Source organism: Apodemus sylvaticus, chromosome 15 (genome assembly GCF_947179515.1).
Source record: "Apodemus sylvaticus chromosome 15, mApoSyl1.1, whole genome shotgun sequence".
Lineage (NCBI taxonomy): Eukaryota > Metazoa > Chordata > Mammalia > Rodentia > Muridae > Apodemus > Apodemus sylvaticus.
The window spans coordinates 43726614-43748040 of record NC_067486.1 but is presented as its reverse complement, the minus strand read 5'-3'; the positions used below and the strand labels follow the sequence as shown (position 1 = coordinate 43748040).

General features: G+C 43.1%; 1 protein-coding gene across 4 annotated transcripts in view; it reads right to left on the bottom strand.

Moving 5' to 3' along the window:
- Positions 1-21427, bottom strand: part of Nxpe3 (neurexophilin and PC-esterase domain family member 3) — a 47857-nt gene that overhangs the window by 2750 nt on the left and 23680 nt on the right. For all 4 annotated transcript variants that reach the window (XM_052158303.1, XM_052158306.1, XM_052158307.1 and 1 more), the window contains 3 exons: positions 17722-18476; positions 11498-11571; positions 3432-3638 (listed from right to left, as the gene is read on the bottom strand). In XM_052158303.1, the coding sequence (XP_052014263.1) occupies positions 3432-3638; positions 11498-11571; positions 17722-18476 (1036 nt within the window). The remainder of the gene's footprint in view (positions 1-3431; positions 3639-11497; positions 11572-17721; positions 18477-21427) is intronic.

Sequence of the window (21427 nt, the reverse complement as noted above, 5' to 3'; positions counted from 1 at the left end):
TGAATTTAAAAAAAAAAAAGAAGAAGAAGAAGAAGAAAGCAAATTCCTTGTTTTTCCAATAAGCAAAAGAAAAAAAGTGGTTCTGTTTCTTTTGACTTTTAAGTTTACCCCTGTAGTGAAAACCTTACAGAACACTTGTCGGACATAAGAAATAACAAAGTTAAGTGGGACATGATAGCACATGCCCTGATCCTAGCACTAGGATTGGAGGCAAAGGCAGATGGATCTCTAGGATCATGGACAGCCTGGTCTACATAGTGAATTCCAGGCTAGCCAGATAGTGATAGCATGTCTCAGATAAAAGGAAAAGAAAGCAGAGTGTGTGTTGGGGACAGGAGGTGTCAGTGGCACAAATTAGAAATCTTTTCACTCCCTCCCCTTAAGTTGTGTTTCATGGCCCAGTTCCTACAACATATACCCATATGGGAAGCTGAGGCAGGAGGATTCCTCACAAGCAGAGCCAGGCTGATATATATATATATATATATATATATATATATATATATATATATATATATATATATATAAGCAACCCACAGGCTAGCAGGAGTACACAGCAAAGCTTGTCTCAATCTAAATACATACATACATACATACATACATACATATATACATACACACATACATACATACATTCATACATATATACATACATAGTAAATGTTGATAATTCAATTCTCTTCACACTTCCTTGACAACTCCACTGTGCCCACTTCCCTTCTACAAATACCATAAATCAGTCAATACAGATATCAGAGACTCAGTCAATTCTGAAAAGGACACCTCAGATTAGACTAGTCCTGTGCTCCCCTTAAGGGTTAAGGCAGGGTTCCCTCTTTCCTGTCTGGCATGCCGAGCATCTCCTTAGCTTCTCCTGCCTGACTCATGACTATTTTGCCTCCAGAGTAGAAGTGAATAAAAGTTCACACTATCGCTTACTTTTGATAAAGATCAGGCACCCACACAAGGCTTTATTTTATCAGATGAGAATCTGTCTGTCAAGGGTCTTGTGGAAAATGATCAAAACAGTCCGTGTGATCATTGCTATTAATGGAAAGATGGAGCTACGTCATCAGAAATTGTGAAGAGGCGAAGCAGAGGCCCGGAAGGCCTGCGAGGTCAGCAGCAAGGCTCAGCCAGCATGGCGCCCGCCACACACGGCTTCCTACAACGGATTTGTAGTGCTGGCTTCATTAACTACAAATCCACTTTCAGTCAACTTAGAGTTATTTTTATGCCTACTATTTTATCTGTATAATTTTCCATGATAATCTTCTATTTTAACACGTTTTTCTGTATCTTCAATTTTATCAGAAATTTTTCCATGTAAATCTTCGACTTTATCAGAAAATGTTTACAATTCCACTTTCAATCAACTTAGGAATACTTTTATTTCTACCATTATTATATCTATATTAAATTTTCCATGATAATCTTCAACTTTAACATGTTTTTCTACATTTTTCTACAATTTTATCAGAAATATTTTCCACGTAAATCTTCAATTCTATCATTAAATGTTTCTACTTTCTTTTTCAATTAATTTAGCAATGTTTTTATGTCTACCACTTTATTCTTTTTCCATGAAAACTGTCAATCTTAACTTGTTTTTTCTATATATCTCTTCTATTTTATCAGAAATATTTTCCATGTAAATTTTCAATTTTATCAAAAAATGTTTTTACTTCCTTTTTCAATAAAAGAACATGCTTTTCAAAAAACAAAAAAAAAAAAAGAACCATCTCTGCTTCAATGAAAAAAGAAAAACCAGAACTGACATTGGGGGTTAAAAATCTACTTCCTTTTAAAAAAAAAATCAATAAATAAATTAGAGGGCTGGAGAGACGGCTTAGGGGTTAAGAGCCCTGACTGCTCTTCCAGAGGTCCTGAGTTCAATTCTCAGCAACCACATGGTGGCTCACAACCATCAATAATGGAATCCGATGTCCTCTTCTGGTGTGTCTAAAGACAGCAACAGTGGACTTATAAGATAAATACATCATTAAAAAATTTTCTTTTAAAAAAGGAAATTAGAGATGATGAAAAAGCATCAGAGAAGCAACTCACACACAAAACAATGAGAATTTATATTAGAATGAATGAGTAAATAAATAACCTCCATTTACAGGGCTGGAGAGATGGCAAAATGGTCAAAGACCCTGAGCTCAATTCCCAGCGCCCACATGGCAACTCATGACTATCTGATGCCGCTTTCTGTCGTGCAGACATACATGCAAAGTATTCATGGACATAAATGAATAAATCTTTTAAAAAAGTCTCCACATGAGTGCTTTCCATACAAGCACAGGGGCCTGAGGCAGGTCGGGGAGGCAGCGCACATATACAAGAAGCCAGTGGGAGGAGTGGCCCCTTGTTCTGGAAAGACTCAGTGAAGCAGTATAGAACAAAATCAGAACAGAGAAGTGGGAAGGGTTGGGTGGGAAAACAGGGGGAGGGAAGGGGACTGATGGGACTTTCGGGGAGTGGGGGTCCAGAAAAGGGGAAATCATTTGAAATGTAAATAAATATATCAATAAATTTAAAAAAAGAAAGAAAGAAAGAAAAGCTGTTAAGTCTTTTATCAATGGAAGAACTGTATTAAAAAAAAAAAAAAGCCAGTGGGGGAGGACCGGGAGGCAGCGACAGCCAGGTCTCTCAGGTCAGTGAAAGACTCAGGCTCACAAAACGAGCCTGAGAACCACACCCAAGGCAGACCTCGGCCTCCACACTCATTCCTGCACACACGCCCACTTCCACCCATACACACGTACACAAAAACACACAGATAGTTCCCACAACACCACCTGTTCCTTCACGGGCAAGGACACAAACTCAAAGCAAGAGCACAGTGCCTCCTGTGGCTAACCGGTAGGTCTCCAACCAGTGCAGTCTTAGTCTGGATAGGGAAAGTTAGTCTCAGAGCGAGGCTCAGGATGCCGGGCCTTGCCCAGAGTGTCTCAACAGCCGTCTCTTTCTCAATGAGAGGCCCCGTGGATGCCTTTGCTACACATAGACATTTGGCTGCTTCCTTCCAGTAAAATCCTGTCCTGTCCAGACCTAGAATTGAGCCATATGGAACTGGGAAAGAAACAACCGGCCGTGGCCACCAGTTTCGTGATCCAGAATATTAGCGGTAAAGGACACCCGTGAGGTGGCATAGTGCAGTCTGATCTGACACGGAGCGGGGAGCCCTGGAAGTGCATGAGCCCTCCCCAGAATGAGTCAGAGAGAGCCAATGGCATGAGCCCTGTGAGAACATGGCGTCTTCACCAAAGCAAGACTGCGGGCAACCCAGATGCTGTCTGTCACTGCCTCCCAGGGTTAAAGATGCTTCTCCCCTGATTCCTCTCCAGGCTCAGGAGCCTGCTCGTTTCAAACACGATTTCACACACACTTGGCAACAGTCATGAAACCCAACGCAAAGCACCAACCTGGAACAAATGTAGTGAGGTATTCAAACCACTGCCTGATTGTTGAGTCACCGAACAAATATACCATTTTTCTTTGCAAGCATTCCGTAATGTTGTCGGGGTCATTGAAATGGCGCATCTTAAACCTCCTGGGCCTCCACTGGTTTTTGTAGAAATATCCGGATGGAAAAATTCCTGAGCCTTGAGATACTTCTAGATCATCAGTTTCTACAAAGAAAAGGTGTGGGGGGGAAATCTATCATAAGATTCTGAAATTCATCTCTGAAAACAGATACAAAAAATGTTTCCAAAAAAGAAAAAAAAAAGGAGAACTATATCCTCATATTTGCTGGCATGGAAGCTTCCTGGCAGTACTTCCTGTTGTCATAGCTTGAAGAAATCCCAGGTTTTCCCCCTGCCACCACCACCCCCCCTACTAAAATGGGAAGATGAGAAGCGGATGGGGGTGGTATTGGAGGGTACTGGGGGACAAAAAGACCCCTCAGGCATTCCTTCTGTGTATGTGTGTGTTCAGTGAAGTTGAAAATAAAGGAAGACAAAACCCAAGGAAACGCAGGCATACACCCAGTGTTATTTCAGAACGGAAGCAGTTTTTATCTCAGTGCCTGAAAGCCAAACGATAGCTTAATCTCACATTAAGTTATATATATGAGATACACATGCACACATGTATATATATATATAATATATATAATATATTATGTAATATATAATTATAACATATAACTTATGTGTATATATTATATATAATATATATGTGTGTATATATATAAAAACTTTAATATAGCAATATTTAATACAATAGCTCCTGCTCCATTAAATGTTCTAAATATAAACTTTAATTCGGAGAGCCACCATTGTCCAACTCGGAGAAGAAGCCAATGCCATGTGATGCCCCACAAATGGTTCAGGTCCTTAGGGATGACCGGCAGCGCTAAGGGGCCTCGGCAACGTGGACTCACACTGCAGCCCAGCCTCACACTGTAACACCCACCCTCGAGCACCTTTCAGGGAGCCACTGTCTCTCGGCCTTTACACCTCCCTGGGGAGATGCCACAGAGGAAGCAACAACTGGCTGGGCTTCAGACCACATGGCAATAGCCAGTGTGCCTTACAGGTTCGCTCTGTCCTGGGCTCTGTCTGAGGCTCTCACTCCTGTAGGCTCGCGCAAGCTCCTTAAAGTTCAGCTCAGCGCCCCTGCTGCTCAGCGCAGGCAAACTTGCACAAGGGCGCTGAGCTGTGCTCAGAACCACAACCAAGCAGGCGGCGCGCCCCACGCCCAGCTTCCAATCACCCAGCTTCCAATTACCGCTTCAGGGCATTTGGGGGAAAAAATGTGCTCAGATAAAACCAGCCATTTCTTTCAGCTTTTCCCTGGGGACATAAAGTTATTCATTTTTTAATAACTCAAATGTGTAATCTCCAAATACCACCGATCATTTGGTGCCACTTCCTTACACACCCCGGGGTTTGGCACTAATCACAACCCAATCATTTCAGTCACCAGTGAAGACACGATGATCGGAATGCAAATGCTCTATGATTTAAATGTAAGTCAGTCTCTTCAGGATGGTCCTCAAGCTACTTAACTCCTTAACACTGTCCATGTCACTCAATTCAAATTATTTGGTATTTCCAAATCTCTCTTTTAAAAATGCATATTTTGGGGCGGTTAGCGGTTAAGAGCACTGACTGCTCTTCCGAAGGTCCTAAGTTCAAATCCCAGCAACCACATGGTGGCTCACAACCATCTGTAATAAGATCTGATGCCCTCTTCTGGAGTGTCTGAAGACATCGACAGTGTACTTACATATAATAAATAAATAAATCTTTTTTTAAAAAAATGCATATTTCCTAGCTTGTTTATGTAAAAAGGGGAAGGAATGTAATCTATCCTGTTGTTTACCTCCAAAAAACAGATGAAGATTATTCCTATAAATACGACTGTGCCTACATGTTTGCTGCTCTGCCAGCTTATAGATCGCATTTCCTGTTGTTGTACAGTAACAACACTGCAGGATCTCCCCCGAGGGTGCATGTTTAGCCCCCCCCCCCCTTTAGACATCTTTATCTGTACAGCGGCTAAGCAGAAAAGTAACTAGTATTTTGCAAAAGTTTTAATTTGGCAAATACAATTAGAAAGGCAAATAATAAACATTTATTTGACTTATTCAAGAGTAATTTCCTTGGGCAGAAATAGCAGGGGATACCTAGGAGGTGCAGCTCCACCACAGGAGGCTGAGGCAGGAGGATCACTTGAGCTCGGAAGTTCAAGACCAACTTAGGCACAGGGCATGTCTCCATCTCAGAAGGAGGCCAAAAGAATCACAGTGAGAAAACAAAACCTCATCATGCTATCAGATGTCGCTTCACCTCCATCCTCCACCTCCATCCCCCAGCTCCGTTGTTTTATTAGATTATTATTACATTCAGTGTGTGCACATGTGCGCATGTGTGCCAGAGAAAGAGTGTGCTTGTGTGTGTGTGTGTGTGTGTGTGTGTGCACTCGCGTGTTATAGGAGCAGATTCTCTCCTGCTGTGCGGAAGCCAGGGATCAAACGCAGGTTATCAGGCTAGGCAGTCAGGGCTGTACCAGCTGAGCTGTCTCCCCTGCCCTCCTTGATTTAATGTATCAAAGCTGCATAGCCAGACCTGCAGAGAACACACCTGGGGCACAAAGAAAATATTTACTGGAATGAGAATTAAAAGTGATTTTGAAGTTACAATTTTACCCCTGGTAATTTGGCAGATTCTGTTATTTTGTGTCAAATACATGTTAAAAAGAAAAGTATATATCACACAGGAAGCAATTACCATTTCCATGAGAATGTTAATTATATTTACTACCAGAGTTTATTCAAGCAAAGCAAATCAATTACTGAGCCTGACATTCATTCTTTAAATGTAGGATGCTGTCTAAGAGCGGCACACACGTGCCTATAGTGCCCCCTTGCGGTTAATTTGTACAAACGTGTTTCCTGACTGATTTCTTTTTTTTTATTCGATATTTTTTTATTTACATTTCAAATGATTTCCCCTTTTCTAGCCCCCCACTCCCCGAAAGTCCTATAAGCTCCCTTCCCTCCCCCTGTTCTCCCACCCACCCCTTCCCACTTCCCTGTTCTGGTTTTGCCCTATACTGCTTCACTGAGTCTTTCCAGAACAAGGGGCCACTCCTCCGTTCTTCTTGTACCTCATTTGATGTGTGGATTATGATATGGGTATTCCAGTTTTCTAGGTTAATATCCACTTATTAGAGAGTGCATACCATGATTGATCTTTTGAATTAGTATGATGTTAGTATGTTACATCACTTAGTATGATGTTCTCCAGCTCCATCCATTTGCCTAAGAATTTCATGAATTCATTGTTTCTAATGGCTGAATAGTACTCCATTGTGTGTATATACCACATTTTTTGCATCGACTCTTCTGTTGAGGGATACCTGGGTTCTTTCCAGCTTCTGGCTATTATAAATAGGGCTGCTATGAACATAGTGGAGCATATATCCTTATTACATGGTGGGGAATCCTCTGGGTATATGCCCAGGAGTGGTACAGCAGGATCTTCCGAAAGTGAGGTGCCCAGTTTTCTGAGGAACCGCCAGACTGATTTCCAGTGAGGATGTGGAGAAAGAGGAACACTCCTCCCCTGCTGGTGGGGTTGCAAATTGGTACAACCACTCTTATTAATTTCAATTAATCGGAAGTCGCTTAAAAATTGTTTCTTCCCTGACAATGTCATTCAGAGTCTGGTATAAAGTGAGTATGTGTCATCGTTACCCTGTTTAGGGGTGTGTGTGTGTGTGTGTGTGTGTGTGTGTGTGTGTGTGTATGCACGTGCACATACCTGCACGCTGGTCTCTTAAGACTGGAGTGGAAAGGATACAAAGTGAGCCTATGACATCTTACAGTGTCAGAAAGAAAGGAAGTGCTCGATAAAGAGGAGGCGAGCATAGATGGGAAGGATGAAGAGCAGAGGCACAGGCTCAAGAGCCCTGCAGCGGGGAGGCTGAGGCAGGCAAATTTTATAGCCAGTGTGGTTTATAGATTCCAAACCGAAAAGGTTTTCAGTTGTCAAATTTGGAACATTTTTGGCACCCCCCCCACACACACACACACACTCACACGAGAGAGAAATGGTGACTGAGTTGAGTTTATCTCAAAAACAAAGCAGCTGAGCACGGTGATGCGCACCTTTGGTCTCAGCACTTTCTGTGAGTCCCAGTCTAGCCTGTTCTACATATGGAGTTCCAGGAAAGCCAGGGCTACATAATGAAACCTTGTCTCAAAGAAAGAGAGGGAGGAAGGGAGGGAGGGAGTGAGGGAGGGAGGGAGGGAGGGAGGGAGGGAGGGAGCCAATTAAATTAACAGAAACTAATATAATGGCAAGTGTATAGCGATACGGACAGGAAAAAGGACAAGCCTTCTTCACACTAGCGTTCCAATTAATAAATCTTGAAAAGAATGTCATAGAACTCATTGCTACAGTTGACTCCATCAGAAGCTGAAGTCAGTAGGTATGGTAGTGTGAATAAGCTTGGCCCAGGGAGTGGCACTATTAGGAGGTGTGGCCTTGTTGGAATAGCTGGGGCTTGGAGACCCTCCTCTTAGCTGCCTAGAAGCCAGTCTGCTCCTGGCTTCCTTTACAAGAAGATGTAGAACTCTCAGCTCCTCCTGCACCACGCCTGCCTAGATGCTGCCATGCTCCCACCTTGACAATGAACTGAACCTCTGAACCTGTAAGCCAGCCCCAATTAAACGTTTTCCTTTATAAGAGTTGCCTTGGTCATGATGTCTCTTTGAAGCAGTGGAAATCCTAACTACGACGGTAGGGGAAAGTTTAAGTAGAAACAGAATTTTTACATAAAAGGAAAATCTCAATAGGGTCTTAAAGTGCCACCTCTGGAAGTTGCGGACCAATGGGAAGGTCTCTCAATCTAAGCTCCTTGGACATACAAAGCAAAATTTTCCTAATTAGTTACCTGCTACACTATGACTTTCTTACTCAAAACCAGAAGATCCTATACCTAATAACTCTGAGCTACCTTCTCCCATCAAAACAACTTCCCCTGCTGATTTAATGTCTTCTCTCTACCCAAAATAGTACATTACAAACCCATACCACTTTCTGGCTGACCTGGGACCTGTTGATAAAACCTCTGCTTGGTTAGCCTCAGAATAATGTAAATGGGATAGGTGGGTGGAGATAGAGCAGTGAGTCCCTCAGTACTGACACTGAGCTACAGCTAACTGGGTCCTGAAATCTGTGTGTGTTGTGTCTACAGTGGATAAGGAATATCCCATTATTAAAAGTTTGAAGGATGGGGGAGGGGAAAGGGAGCGATCTGGAGAGATAGCTCAGTGGTTAAGAGCACTGACTGCTCTTCCAGAGGTCCTTAAGTTCAATTCTCTGCAACCACCTGGTGGCTCACAGCCACCTGTAATGGGATCTGACGCCCTCTTCTGGCTTGCTGATGTACATGGAAACGGAGTACTCATACACCTAAAACAAACAAATAAATCTATAAAACAAACAAAAAACTTATTTTTGAAGAGTGGGCCTGGGTGTTGGTGGTCAATGCCTTTAATCCCACCTCTCAGGAGGCAAAGACAGGTGGATCTCTGAGTTTGAGGAGATCCTGGTCTAGAGAGCAAGCTCTAGGACAGCCAGGGCTACACAGAGAAGGCCTCTCTCTCTCTCTCTCTCTCTCTCTCTCTCTCTCTCTCTCTCTCTCTCTCTCATACATCACCTTAAAAAAAAAAAGATTTATTATTATATGTAAGTACACTGTAGCTGTCTTCAGACACACCAGAAGAGGGCGTCAGATCTCATTACAGATGGTTGTGAGCCACCATGTGGTTGCTGGGATTTGAACTCAGGACCTTCGGAAGAGCAGTCAGTGCTCATAACCCCTGAGCCATCTCTCCAGGCCAAGAAGACCTATCCCAAACCTCCCACCACCACCACCACCAAAAAACAATTTTTTGTTTGTTTGTTGGAAGAACAAAAAGCTCCTCCTGTTAAGCACTCTACAGGACACCTGGGATCGTCACACCCCTGGCAGGCTTGGCAGACTGGAAAGAAAGAAGGGTGGGTTCATTAGTAGGTAAGTGTTTCAAGTGCAGTGTTACTGACAAACACAACACGAACTACACACACATCCCTGCAACTGGCAGGTCGTCTGGGTCAAGAAGGCAGAAAATACAGACCTTCATCAGGAGACTAAGACTCCTCACACCTAACAGCGGGAGCCAGAGACTGTATTTCCGGCCTACAAATTTTATTTATATCATATAAATTTTTTTCATGAATTCTGAACTAGATACCGGTGTTTTAAAAACATATAACTATCACACTGTAAAACTCAGATTATTTGGGGTGGGGTGGGGGACAAAAACAAAACAAACAAACAAAGCCTTAAGATTTCTGGTTTGATGCAGTGAAGAAAATCTACAGGTCCGTTTGGCAGGAGAGGGAGGACCACACTGCCCCCTTGTGGTAGTCCTGGCTCTTTGATTCTTTCTGCACAGGTTACATCTATCTTAGAGCCTTCTGCTTGGTGTGTATCGTATACCTAGAGCCTGTGGCAAAGGGGGTGGCGATTTATGCCGTGTGGGAGACAGCTGCTCTCAATGACAACAATGCTCTCTCTCCCACCTACACAACGTCTCCTAGCTCTCTGAATTCACTACAGCAAAGGCGGCACGCTCCTCTGAGTTTTGCTCTATGCTTTCAGAGCTTTGAGACAGAGTCTCGCTCTGTAGCCAAGGCTAGCCTGGAAGTCAGCATGTTTGTAGTGCAGGCTAGCCTTGAACTCAAAGCAGTTCTCCTCCCTCATCCTCCCAAGAATGACAGATGTAAGCTGGTGTTCCCAGGCTACTCTTCTTCAACACCTAAGGCAGTAGATCAGAACTCCATCAACTTGTGACTTGTGTGTGTGTGTGTGTGTGTGTGTGTGTGTGTGTGTGTGTGTGTGTGGCAGTGCTCACACAGACTGAGCCCAGGGCCTCAGGCATGCTAAAGCTGGGCACTGTCCTACTATGTCAGAAGACCACCCTCTGCTCAAGTGTTTAACACATTCCCAGAGAATTTACATACATGTCATGATTCTCTATACAACACCCTCCAACAGAGCTTTTCGTATACTGCCAAATATGGTGACGTTGCTGTGTGTGTGATTCTAAAAACTGAGGTTGGTGGGGGTTTTTTATTATTATTATTTCAAATCATTTCTGTTTTAATAGTCACAAAAGACTAGGAGCTTCCACACTGGATAACATAGCTCTAGAAGAGTGGTTCTCAACCTTCCTAATGCGCTGATCCCTTAATATAGTTCCTCATGTTTTGGTGAGCTCAGACCATACAATTACCTCATTGCTACTTCACAACTGTTATTTTGCTACTTTATGAATCAAAATGTAAATATATGTGTTTTTCAGAGGTCTGGAACAACCCCTGTGAAAGCCATTTGACCCTGAAGGGGTGGAGAGTCACAGGTTGAGAACCACGCTTCTAGAGACTCTTGAAGACACAAATACAGAGTGTATAACGGAAGGAAAGGAAGACAGCGTTCACATTAGCAGACACAGCAAAACCCAGAATTAAGAACACAAGATCTAGCTGGGTTTGTTTTTTAATTATGCTTTTAACAGTTTCAGATCATACTCAGAAGTAGCCACGGCATATGAATGGGTAAAAAAAAATTGTTTTTTTTTTTGTTTTTTGTTTTGTACAACAATCCCTTTAACAAAAATGCAGCCAGGCATGGTGGCGCACGCCTGTAATCCCAGCACTTGGGAGGCAGAGGCAGGTGGATTTCTGAGTTCAAGGCCAGCCTGGTCTACAGAGTGAGTTCCCCGACAGTCAGGGCTACACAGAGAAACCCTGTCTCAAAAAACAAAACAAAACAAAAAACAAACAAACAAACAAACAAAAACAAAAAACACCTGCCCCCTGAGGGAACTGCGTGCCTGTTAGCACACATACAGACCTGCAGGGGACACTCGTAAAACAAGTGGCTTTCTAAAGAAAAGCGAAGCATCATCAAGCTCATCTGTTTTTACCTTTCCTTCGCCTGGAGATCACGGTCACCCAGTCAGGCCCGCTGGAGTTGATTGGCATCTTGATATTCACACCACTTTAGAAGGAATTAAAAAAAGAGAGAGAGAGAGAGAGAGCATAAGCTTAGACTGAGATTCGGGGACATTTGTCTGCAGTTGTGTATCTTCACCTGTAAGTGGAAAAGTGCATGCTTTCACCAAGCATTATGGTAAAGCAGAAAAATTAACCAACTAGGGCTCTTGAGAGAAGGTTACATATAGATGGATTTACTAAGTGTGCTTTCATTGCTATGACACACACATGTATACTATATTATATATTATATAAATATATATTATATTTATTATATATTATATATGTATATGTATATGTGTTTGCATGTATATATATATATATATGTGTGTGTGTGTGTGTGTGTGTGTGTATATATATATACACACACATATACACACACACACAAATGACTAACTTCAGGTTGAATCGCTCCTTTTGGGATCAGAGATGTCTACTTTGTTACCGCATGTTTTTGAGGCCACAAGTCCACACTGAACTAAGTCATGTGTTACACTTCTTAGACATGCCCAGAACTGAGAGAAGTCCCGTGGAGATGCCTGCCCCCAAACAGTACTCAAACCGTAGTTTCTTCAGTTATAGACTTCTCAGTGTCTGTTCCCCTTACCAGAACATATATTCCTCAAGGGTATGGGTGGGGCTTCTCCGTATCACCTTTGTACCTCTAGATCATGGAATTTATGCTCAGTAAACTCTTTTAAGGATCCGCATGGGAAACTGAGAGGGAATGAAAGCCAGGGGCAAAGAAGGGGACTCCAGTAACACCATTCCAGAAGCGCCGTCAGGACTCTCAGACTCCTGATACAGGAATGAACCATCAGGAGATTTTCACTGCTTCATGAGTTGCACAAAAATGTGTTCATTCTATAGAAATTTAATAAGCTTCTTTTATATTCTGGGCACCATTGGGCTTATGTGGCAGAACTCCCAGAATCTCCTCCCTCATTGGAACTATCATTCTACAGAAGAAGACAGCAAACCAAGTCATGAAGGATCTATTCAGAACTGGCCACACGGGAAGATAGCAGAATTTCATATCCTTCATAGTGACATGGTATGACTTTCAACCACTCTTACGAGCTTAGAGTTTATTACACAAAAATAGATACCTTTATATAAAAATGCCTGAAGGATAGTTTTCTCCATAATTTTCCTTCAAAAATACTTAACCTTATTTAGCCATATGATGACAAAGCAAATCTAACGTAAAGGACATTTTACAGAATATCAGTATTGAAATTGTCCATATCATAAAAAGCTAAAGAGATGAAGAACCTTCCTAGATTTAAAAAGTAACAAAGCACTGTGGTCATTTGAATAAGAATGCCACCCCCCATCCCTCCTCAGAGACTCGTGTGTTTGAATGCTTGGGCCACAGATAGTGGTACTATTAGAAAATGTGGCTTTTTTTTGGAGTAGCTGTGGCCTCGTTGTAAGTTGTTGTAGTGAGTGGGGTCTCGTAGGCTCAAGCTACCCAGTGCAGTGCAGTCTCCTGGGCCTGTGGATGAAGACGTTGAGCTCTCCTCCTCCAGTACCACATCTGCCCGCACAATGTCGTGCTTCTTGCCTTGATGATAATGGACTAAAGCTCTGAAACTGTAAGCCAGCCCTAATTAAATGTTGTCCTTATAAGAGTTGCTGAGGTCACAGAGTCTCCTCACAGGAATCAAACCCTAAGACAGTATAGAACGCGATCACAGATTAAATTAACAAAGGACATTACTGGGGAAATGTAAACATGAACTAGGGGCGCTGGTGCTATATCAATGACAAATGTCTCAGCTGTGATAACTGTATTAAGATTACATGCTGGACAGTCCATGCTCTAAAGGAAAACAAATATGGAAGACACTAACAACTGAGAATTTAAAAGAAGGTGGGCAGGTGGGGGCGGGTAACATCAAAGTATTCCTAAAGACTTAAATCAGATGGAGAGCTTATTGATGGCTTGCTTTGTGATTGGTTGGTTGAGTTGGTTGGGTTTATGTGTGCACGTGTGAGTGCAGGTATGCATGTATGCATGCACGGCAGGAAGGCCAGAGAACAGCTTCTGATGGGATTTCTCACCATCCTGGGGCTCACCAAGTAGACTAGAGTGGCTGGCTTGAGAGCCCCAGAGGTTGTCCTCTCTGCCCTCAAGCTGGGATCGCACATGCTCACCACCACACTCAGAGATTGGTGCATTCTAGAGACCTGGATCCTCGTGTGTGCCAGCAATCACTCCACAGATGAAGCTATCCACCCTGTTCTCTGTTGTGTGCTGTCCTGTTTGAGCCCAGGCTACCCTTGAACTAACTCCCAACCTCTTGCCCTGCCTGGCCTCCTGAGTTTGGGTTACATATATGAACCACTATGCCCAGGGTTGACAAATGCATAGATCATGTTAAAATAAAAAAGAGAACTTCTCAGTGAGGATGTCATTTTGAAATTCCTGCCCTTATAATAGAATCTTTAAGGAAGAGTCCTTCCCAACACCACTATTTTCTCTCTCCTCCTATGGGCAAAGAACAAAGATTCTATCACCTTAATTGTCGACCTATGATTTAAAGATCCAAATGCCAAAGCTAGCCAGGTGAGGTCACGGTATGTAATTTCATCACTTAGAAAATTGAGGAGAGCCAGATAGTGGTGGCTCAGGCCTTTAATCCCAGTACTTGGGAGGCAGAGGCAGGCAGATTTATGAGTTCGAGGCCAACCTGGTCTACAGAGTGAGTTCCAGGACAGCCAGGGCTATACAGAGAAACCCTGTCTCAAAAAAAAAAAAAAAGAAAAAAAAGAAAAGAAAAGAAAAGAAAAAGAAAAGAAAAGAAAAAAAAGAAAAATGAGGAGCATCACCACACATTTGAAGCCAACCTGGGGATACATAGTGAATTCCAGGAGGCTTTATTCCAGGACAGCCTAGGCTACACACTGAATTCTGGGACAGCCTGGGCTACACACTGAATTCTGGGACAGCCTGGGCTACACACTGAATTCTGGGACAGCCTGAGCTGAACAATGAGATCCTATCTCAAAACATACAAAATAACAGCAAAGCTTTGTAATTTTTTAAAACCTAAGCAAGGTTATGAGCCCAGGACAAAAGATGAAAGTGAATGCAAACTCAAGGCACTCGAGGGAGCTCGGAACTGTATGCCCGCAGACCTTTAAGACTGGCTACTTTCTCTTCTGCTAGCCTCCTACAATGGTCTACAACTTTAGCAATGTGAAGGGTAACAAAATGAAACTGAATCACTGGGTTTCCATAAAATGGAAGCTTCCTCAAACACTTTCCCTAGCAAACATCCCAGGTGGAGAGTTTTATAATGTTCCGACCTCACCTACAGTGTGCTAGGAGGCAGTCGCTCCCAGGATTGCGTACCAGTGTGGGCATTATTTTTTTCTTTCTGTAGTAACAGGGTTTTTCTATCACTTTTGTCTCTAATAGTGGGATTTGGAGTTAGGGATATCTTTGAATGTTTTGCTATTCAATTCTCTCTATATACCTTTTATCCCACTATCTTCCATGGACCTTGGTTAAATTATAACGCTTCTCCTCCTCCTCCTCCTCCTCCTCCTCCTCCTCCTCCTCCTCCTCCTCCTCCTCCTCCTCCCTTTTCCTTCCTCTCCTCCTCCTCCTTCCTCCTCTTCCTCCTCCCTCTTCCTCCTCCTCCTCCTTCTCCATCTTCTTCATGGGAGTTTCATCAGACAGACTGATGACACAACTCCACTGGATAATCTTCACACATAAGTTCACAGAAATGAAACAATCTGCTCTTACTCATTAAAAAATAGCAAGCTTTGGGTGTAGACATAAGATTTAAAATACGTAAATACAGTATACATATATAAATGTTTTAAATAAATTTAATTTAAAAAATTAAAAGAAATGAAAGTAAAACCCTTGGAGCCTGGCATGGCTGCAAGCCTGTCTTCATCATTTACTAGGCTCTGGGCAAGATGGGTTTTCTTGCCAGTCTAGGTTTATATAGTGGGAGTCTGTCTTAAAAATAAATAAGTAAACAGAAATAAACGTTTAGATTTGTGTGTGTGTGTGTGTGTGTGTGTGTGTGTGTGTGTGTTTCTTTAGTTTCATTTTCAGTTTTTATTCAGCAATACAAAATACTGGTCTTCTAGAGAACTATCCAGTAAATGCATTGAATGAGCTCCCTCTGCTGGCCGGATGAATAAATGCATGACATGCATTTCACTGGCACAATGACACACTGTGGCACAATGACCAGGCCACAAGCTAACTTCAGTTTGAGAAATCTGAGAAGCTCCTATAATGCTTCAAAATGATATTTCTCCTACCAAAACGAGTGACCATAAAATATTAACACTTCAGAATTTTTTGTTTGTTTGTTTTTGTTTTTTGAGACAGTGTTTCTCTGTGTAGCCCTGGCTGTCCTGGAACTCACTCTGTAGACCAGGCTGACCTCAAACTCAGAAATCCGCCTGCCTCTGCCTCCCAAGTGCTGGGATCAAAGGTGTGCGCCACCACTGCTCAGCCACTTCAGAATTTCTAACTTAACTCAACAAAAATAGTTCTCTACCACAGTTTTACAAATAAGCATTTCATATGGAAGTAAAAATATTTACAGGGGAAGATTCAGAAGGAAGTAGGGAAGAAGAAGAAGAATATCATCAAAATATTTTGAACTGAAAATTTAAATTTTCAGGGGCTGGAGAGATGGCTTAGCAGTTAAGAGCACTGACTGCTCTTCTGAAGGTCCTGAATTCAAATCCCAACACCCACATGGTAGTTCACAACCATCTGTGAACCTGTTTCCAGGGATCTGAGGCCCTCTTCTGACCTCTGTGGACACCAAGTGTGCACACACATACACGCAGGCAAAACATCATACACAAAAAACAGATTCTTTTTTTAAAAATTAGATATGTGTTTATATTTAAATGCATATTTTCAGAATAATTGTGTTTTTTTGACCAGGTAGTTTAATAATTTCATTTCTTCTTTGATTTTTTTTTTTGGTCACTTAGTAATTATAAATACTTACAAGGCACAATAAGGAATTGGTTTATCATCGCAAATTTACCACTTGTTCACGATGAAAACATTCAAAATCCACTCTACTTATCTTATTTTACGTTTTCAATTAGCTATTTCAGCCATAGTTATCCCGCTACAATAGAACAGTAGGAAATAACTTCTGCTATCCAACATGTTTCCCCCACCCTTTTATCCCTAAAGTGAGGAAAGCACAAATTTCAACACAGACTGACTCTACCTTCATTCTGCCCATTAGCCATATACTCACATTGTGCTGAAAACGTTCTGTGTTTAAGTTCAACACAGACATCTCAGCGGCAACACTGTAATACTTTCAACAGCTGTTAAAATAGAGGGTTTGCTTGGTTCAACTGCTTGCTAAGTTAACAGCAATGCTGTCACATCCATAGTCTCACTATAGATAAACATTTTTAGTATTTAAAAGCTGATCTCTCTCTTCAAACTTTTAGCTTCACACGACCCTCAAGCACCAGTGACTAGACTTCAAGACCTCATTTCTGGGGGAGGGGGGAGAGGTTGGGGGAGGGGTGCTGGATACAGAGAGTGGTGTTGGGGGTCTAGGAACTACTTTTTTTGAGAGTTGCTCTTTGCCTTTCGCCCTGTGAAGGCGGGGTCTCTCTTGTTTTGGCCATGCTGCAAACTCCAGGCCAGCTGGTCTGCAAGCTTCTAAATCGTTCTCATATTTCTGCCTCCCATCTTGCCCTAGGAGTCCTGCGGTTACGGATGTGCGCTGCAGCGGGCTTTCTATGTGGATGCAACGGATGGAACTCAGGGGTCAGGCTTGCACTGCAGGTGTACCCTGAGCCATCTCCTGCTGTTCTTGGACCTTTTATTTTTAACCTTTTGTGTGCAATAAGTAGTCTTGCCTATGTAGCAATAAACATGGTAGTATCTCTAACATAGAATATAGCTGAATAAGAACAAAAAATGAAGGGTAAAAAGGTCTTTAATTAAGTTGAACAAGGACTAAATGTCACTTTTAAAACAATAAACGAAAGTGCAAACCTGTTTGTTTTCTTACTCAGCGCCGCTTCTGAACAGGGCCAGGTTCACACAGACAAGAAATGGATGCTTACAAGAGATTCCTAAATGTGGCAGACAGTGGGAAGGACAGTACCCGCTAGAAGCAGGAAGCCGTACCTCTGAAAGAAAGCACTTTCGGCGGCCGTGAGAAGGTCCTTCGTGTATCCGCCCTTGAAGTGGTTGATTCTGCTGCTGCAGGGGAGTTTCTTTGGTTTGAAACAGAACCAGGGCTCTCCGGTGTATAGATCCGTAAAGTTGCACAGGGGAAGACTTCCAGGAAGACACACGTTGCACTTCACTGTTTCCGAAATCCTTCCCGATCGGAAGAGACTCTTGAAATAGACCCTGTCTGGTTTCTCTTCCTGCAGGCGCTGAAGAACTCGGATCCCTTCGCTGGGGTGAACCAGAGACACAGACACTCTAACTCTGCCTGGCCAGAGCAAAGTAAAAAACACCTTGTAGAATCCATTCTGGTAGTCTACCACTCGGCCCGCGGCCCCCGCCTGCAGCCTGGGCGAGTGTATTCTAGCCTGCAGGTAATCTCCTCCGTACTTCTTGGGCTTCCCTCGAAAATCCTGCACGTGAACCAGCACCTCCAGCGGGCTCCCCACCCTGAAGAAGGCTGCAGAATTCAAGATGACAAAGTAGCTGGAAGAAGGATCGGTGCTCTTCACAAACGGGACCAGGTCCACATCCGGCACCTTCCACTTGGAGGCAGCAAGCAAGGCATCCTCCTCTAAGCGTTCCCGACTGGACAGGGTCTGGTGCTCGTAGCCACAGTACGCGTTCCGGCTGACGCCCGTAGCCTGCGAGTAGGCGTACTGGCCGCTGCTGTCGATGAATGTCTCTGATATCGTCTCATGGTCCAAGTACTAAAGAAAACGACAACAGAAACCACGGCTACAATGCTTCTCTCAAGACTAGGCGAACGAGTCTCTGCTTCAGTTTAAATCTGTATAAAATCAACACTGCTTCACCAACCACGGCCTGCAAGTTTCACAGTGATTGCAAAATAAGATTAATGGACAGTTCATAGAGAGGTCTCTATGGTTTCCGAAATATTACCTGTAGTAGCTGTCTTTCCTACAGTAAATTATCAGAGAAAAACCCTCTTGAGCTTCTAGCCATGGAATGGAGAAACCATTTTTTTTTAAATACTGTCAGTTAGTATTAATCAGATAAGAAACTACTTTTGCAGACCTACCTGGGAAAGGTGAGACCTCCACCTCCAGCCTGTTCCAGGTATAAGAACCAACAAGAACTAAAGAAGCCCACATCAGGGGATACGTGCTCACCAAAGGATTCAGCTAAATACAGAATAGCCATGCTCCTCCCCACACACATGCTACCAATTGTCCTGCAAACCCGCAGAGCACAGCTCCTGTCACCAACCACATCATGTGTACAATTCAAGAACAAACTGCACGGCAAATTACATGTTTTAAAATTTAAGAAAAAAAATTCAGAATTTGAAAAGAAGCAACATCAGATACGACAGGAACGCTAGACTTCTCAGGCTGGAGGTTTTTACGCAGCAGTAAAGGCAGTTACACGGCACAGTACTGGCCTTGAAATGCACAAGGCCCTCACTTCGGTGCTTAGCACCATGAAAGCCCCAAACAATAAAGTTTTAAATTAAGCAACTAAGTCTCAGGCCAATGCCTCTGATGACCACTCTGACCCGCGGTCACACATGCCGTGGCTCCTAAGGCTGTGCGAGGCTCTGGGGACCTGCAGCAATGGGTAAAGTGTGCCAGCACCTAAGGCTCTGACCACAACTGCCTGCAACTGCTGTAAAATAAGGATTGGGTGCTCCCTGCTGCTCCCTCCAGATGCCCAAAGCTCTGCTTTGGCACGGGAGGCAAGCAAGGCTCAGGTTAAAGGTCGGAACTCTAGAGGTCGAAGGGACCGGTGTGAATGTAGAAGGGTCGTGGGCGCTACACATTATGACAATCCACAACACCCTGACATCAGCCCGTGGCCACTAAAATGCCAGAAGCTAGCTGGGCCACCGAGGGGGCTTGCAGGGTAAAGGTGCTTGCTACGGAGCCCGATGAACTGAGTTCCGTCCTCAGAACCGACATGGTGGAAGAAGAAACCCCGTTCCTGCGAGGTGTGCACAGAGGCCAGCTCACTCACACAGATATGCAAAATAAAGAAATGAACTTATTTTTTTAAAACGGGGTGCTAATCATATCATGAAATCCAGGAAGCTAAAGATCACACCGAGAGTCTGCAGAGCTCTCCTCTCCTAACCCTGGAAACACCAGGTTCAGAGGCTCGTCACGCCTCTGATCATACCGTGGGGTGAGGCTGGAGAAGCACAAGGTACTTACTACCACTGGTTTGAGGGCAAAACCTTACCCCGGTATCAGAAGAAGAGCCTCCCTTCCCAGGCCTATCTCCACGCTGCACAGAATTCCCCAAGAGTGCTTTCTAGGATGAAGACATGATTGTGATGTGGCCACCCAGGGCACCTACACCGGAGGCTTGCTCCTTCCTACCAGATCATTTCCTGCTTTCCTTAGGCATCCTCGGTATTATTTAAAGAAAAATCAGAAAGCTGATTTTCACGTGCTCCGCCCATCTTTATGCAGCCAGGACATTATCTTTGCCTATGCAATCATGGACGAGCATTATCTGCTAGTGTTGCTACATATCATGGCATGAAGAAAGAAAGTAAATGGGCAATAAGGGGGAAAGCAAGGAAGACAGTGGGGACAGCAAAATGTTTTTAAATCAAGAAGTATCTGTGTATAAAGACTAAGATGGCTGGGTGTTCTCAAAATGGAAAAGAAAGCTGGATACCGTATGTAAGTTATGGAGGTCTGAGTACGTCACATGGGCATGTAAAAGACAATACTCAGAGATGATTTCAGTATGATATAAACATTTCTAAGATCAAAATTCAATATATTGATATCAGACCTCTCTTAAAGAAGTGCAGTTATTGATCTGCCCTTAGTTATCAGTGTTCAGAACACAAATGTATGTCTCATGAGGATCATTTAAAAGTGTTTGGTTTGGGGGTTCTGGAGAGATGGCTCAGTGGTTAATTAAGAGCACTGACTGCTCTTCTGGAGGTCCTGAGTTCAAATCCCAGCAACTACATGGTGGCTCACAACCATATGTAATGAGATCTGACCCCTCTTCTGGAGTGTCTGAAGACAGCTACAGCGTACTTAGATATAATAAAAAAAACAAACCTATTTTTTATAAAGTGTTTGATTTTTATCCATGCTCTCCAAATATTATAGAGCAGCTAAAAGGACCAGACTGGTGTGACTGACAAGGTCCCAGGGGACTTGGGGACTGCTCTCAAAATATCCTGCATCCATGCCAAGTCACCTGTCCTCTTCCTCAATGAAGCCATGACGACCTCACTGGGTAGATTCTGATCAGTGTCTAGTCAACAAAGAAGAGGGTCAACACACAGAAAAAAAAAATATGTCCTCAATGCTTCTAAAGGTCTTTGATTCAGTCTTGAAACAACTGAAAAAAGGAAGGCTCCACGAGGGGTGACCAACCCCTTATGGTCCAGATCATCAATGAGTTTGACAGTAAAAGAAGAGAGTGGTTAATTTTGGTGCTTGAGTTTTCATAAACAGCCCAATAGCACAGTTATAACCAGAAGTTAAAATGACTCTTATGTTTCTCTAATAGTCTAAAGAATCACAGTCCTGAAACAGTAGACTTAAATCAATCTGAGATGTTATTTGGACAACTATTTCTCACTCATAGTTTTCTTTTTAATAAGAAAAATGCTGCTTTCTCTTCCAGGCAAGCAAGATGCCCAAAGAAAAGAAGGCCAAGGGGAAGAAGG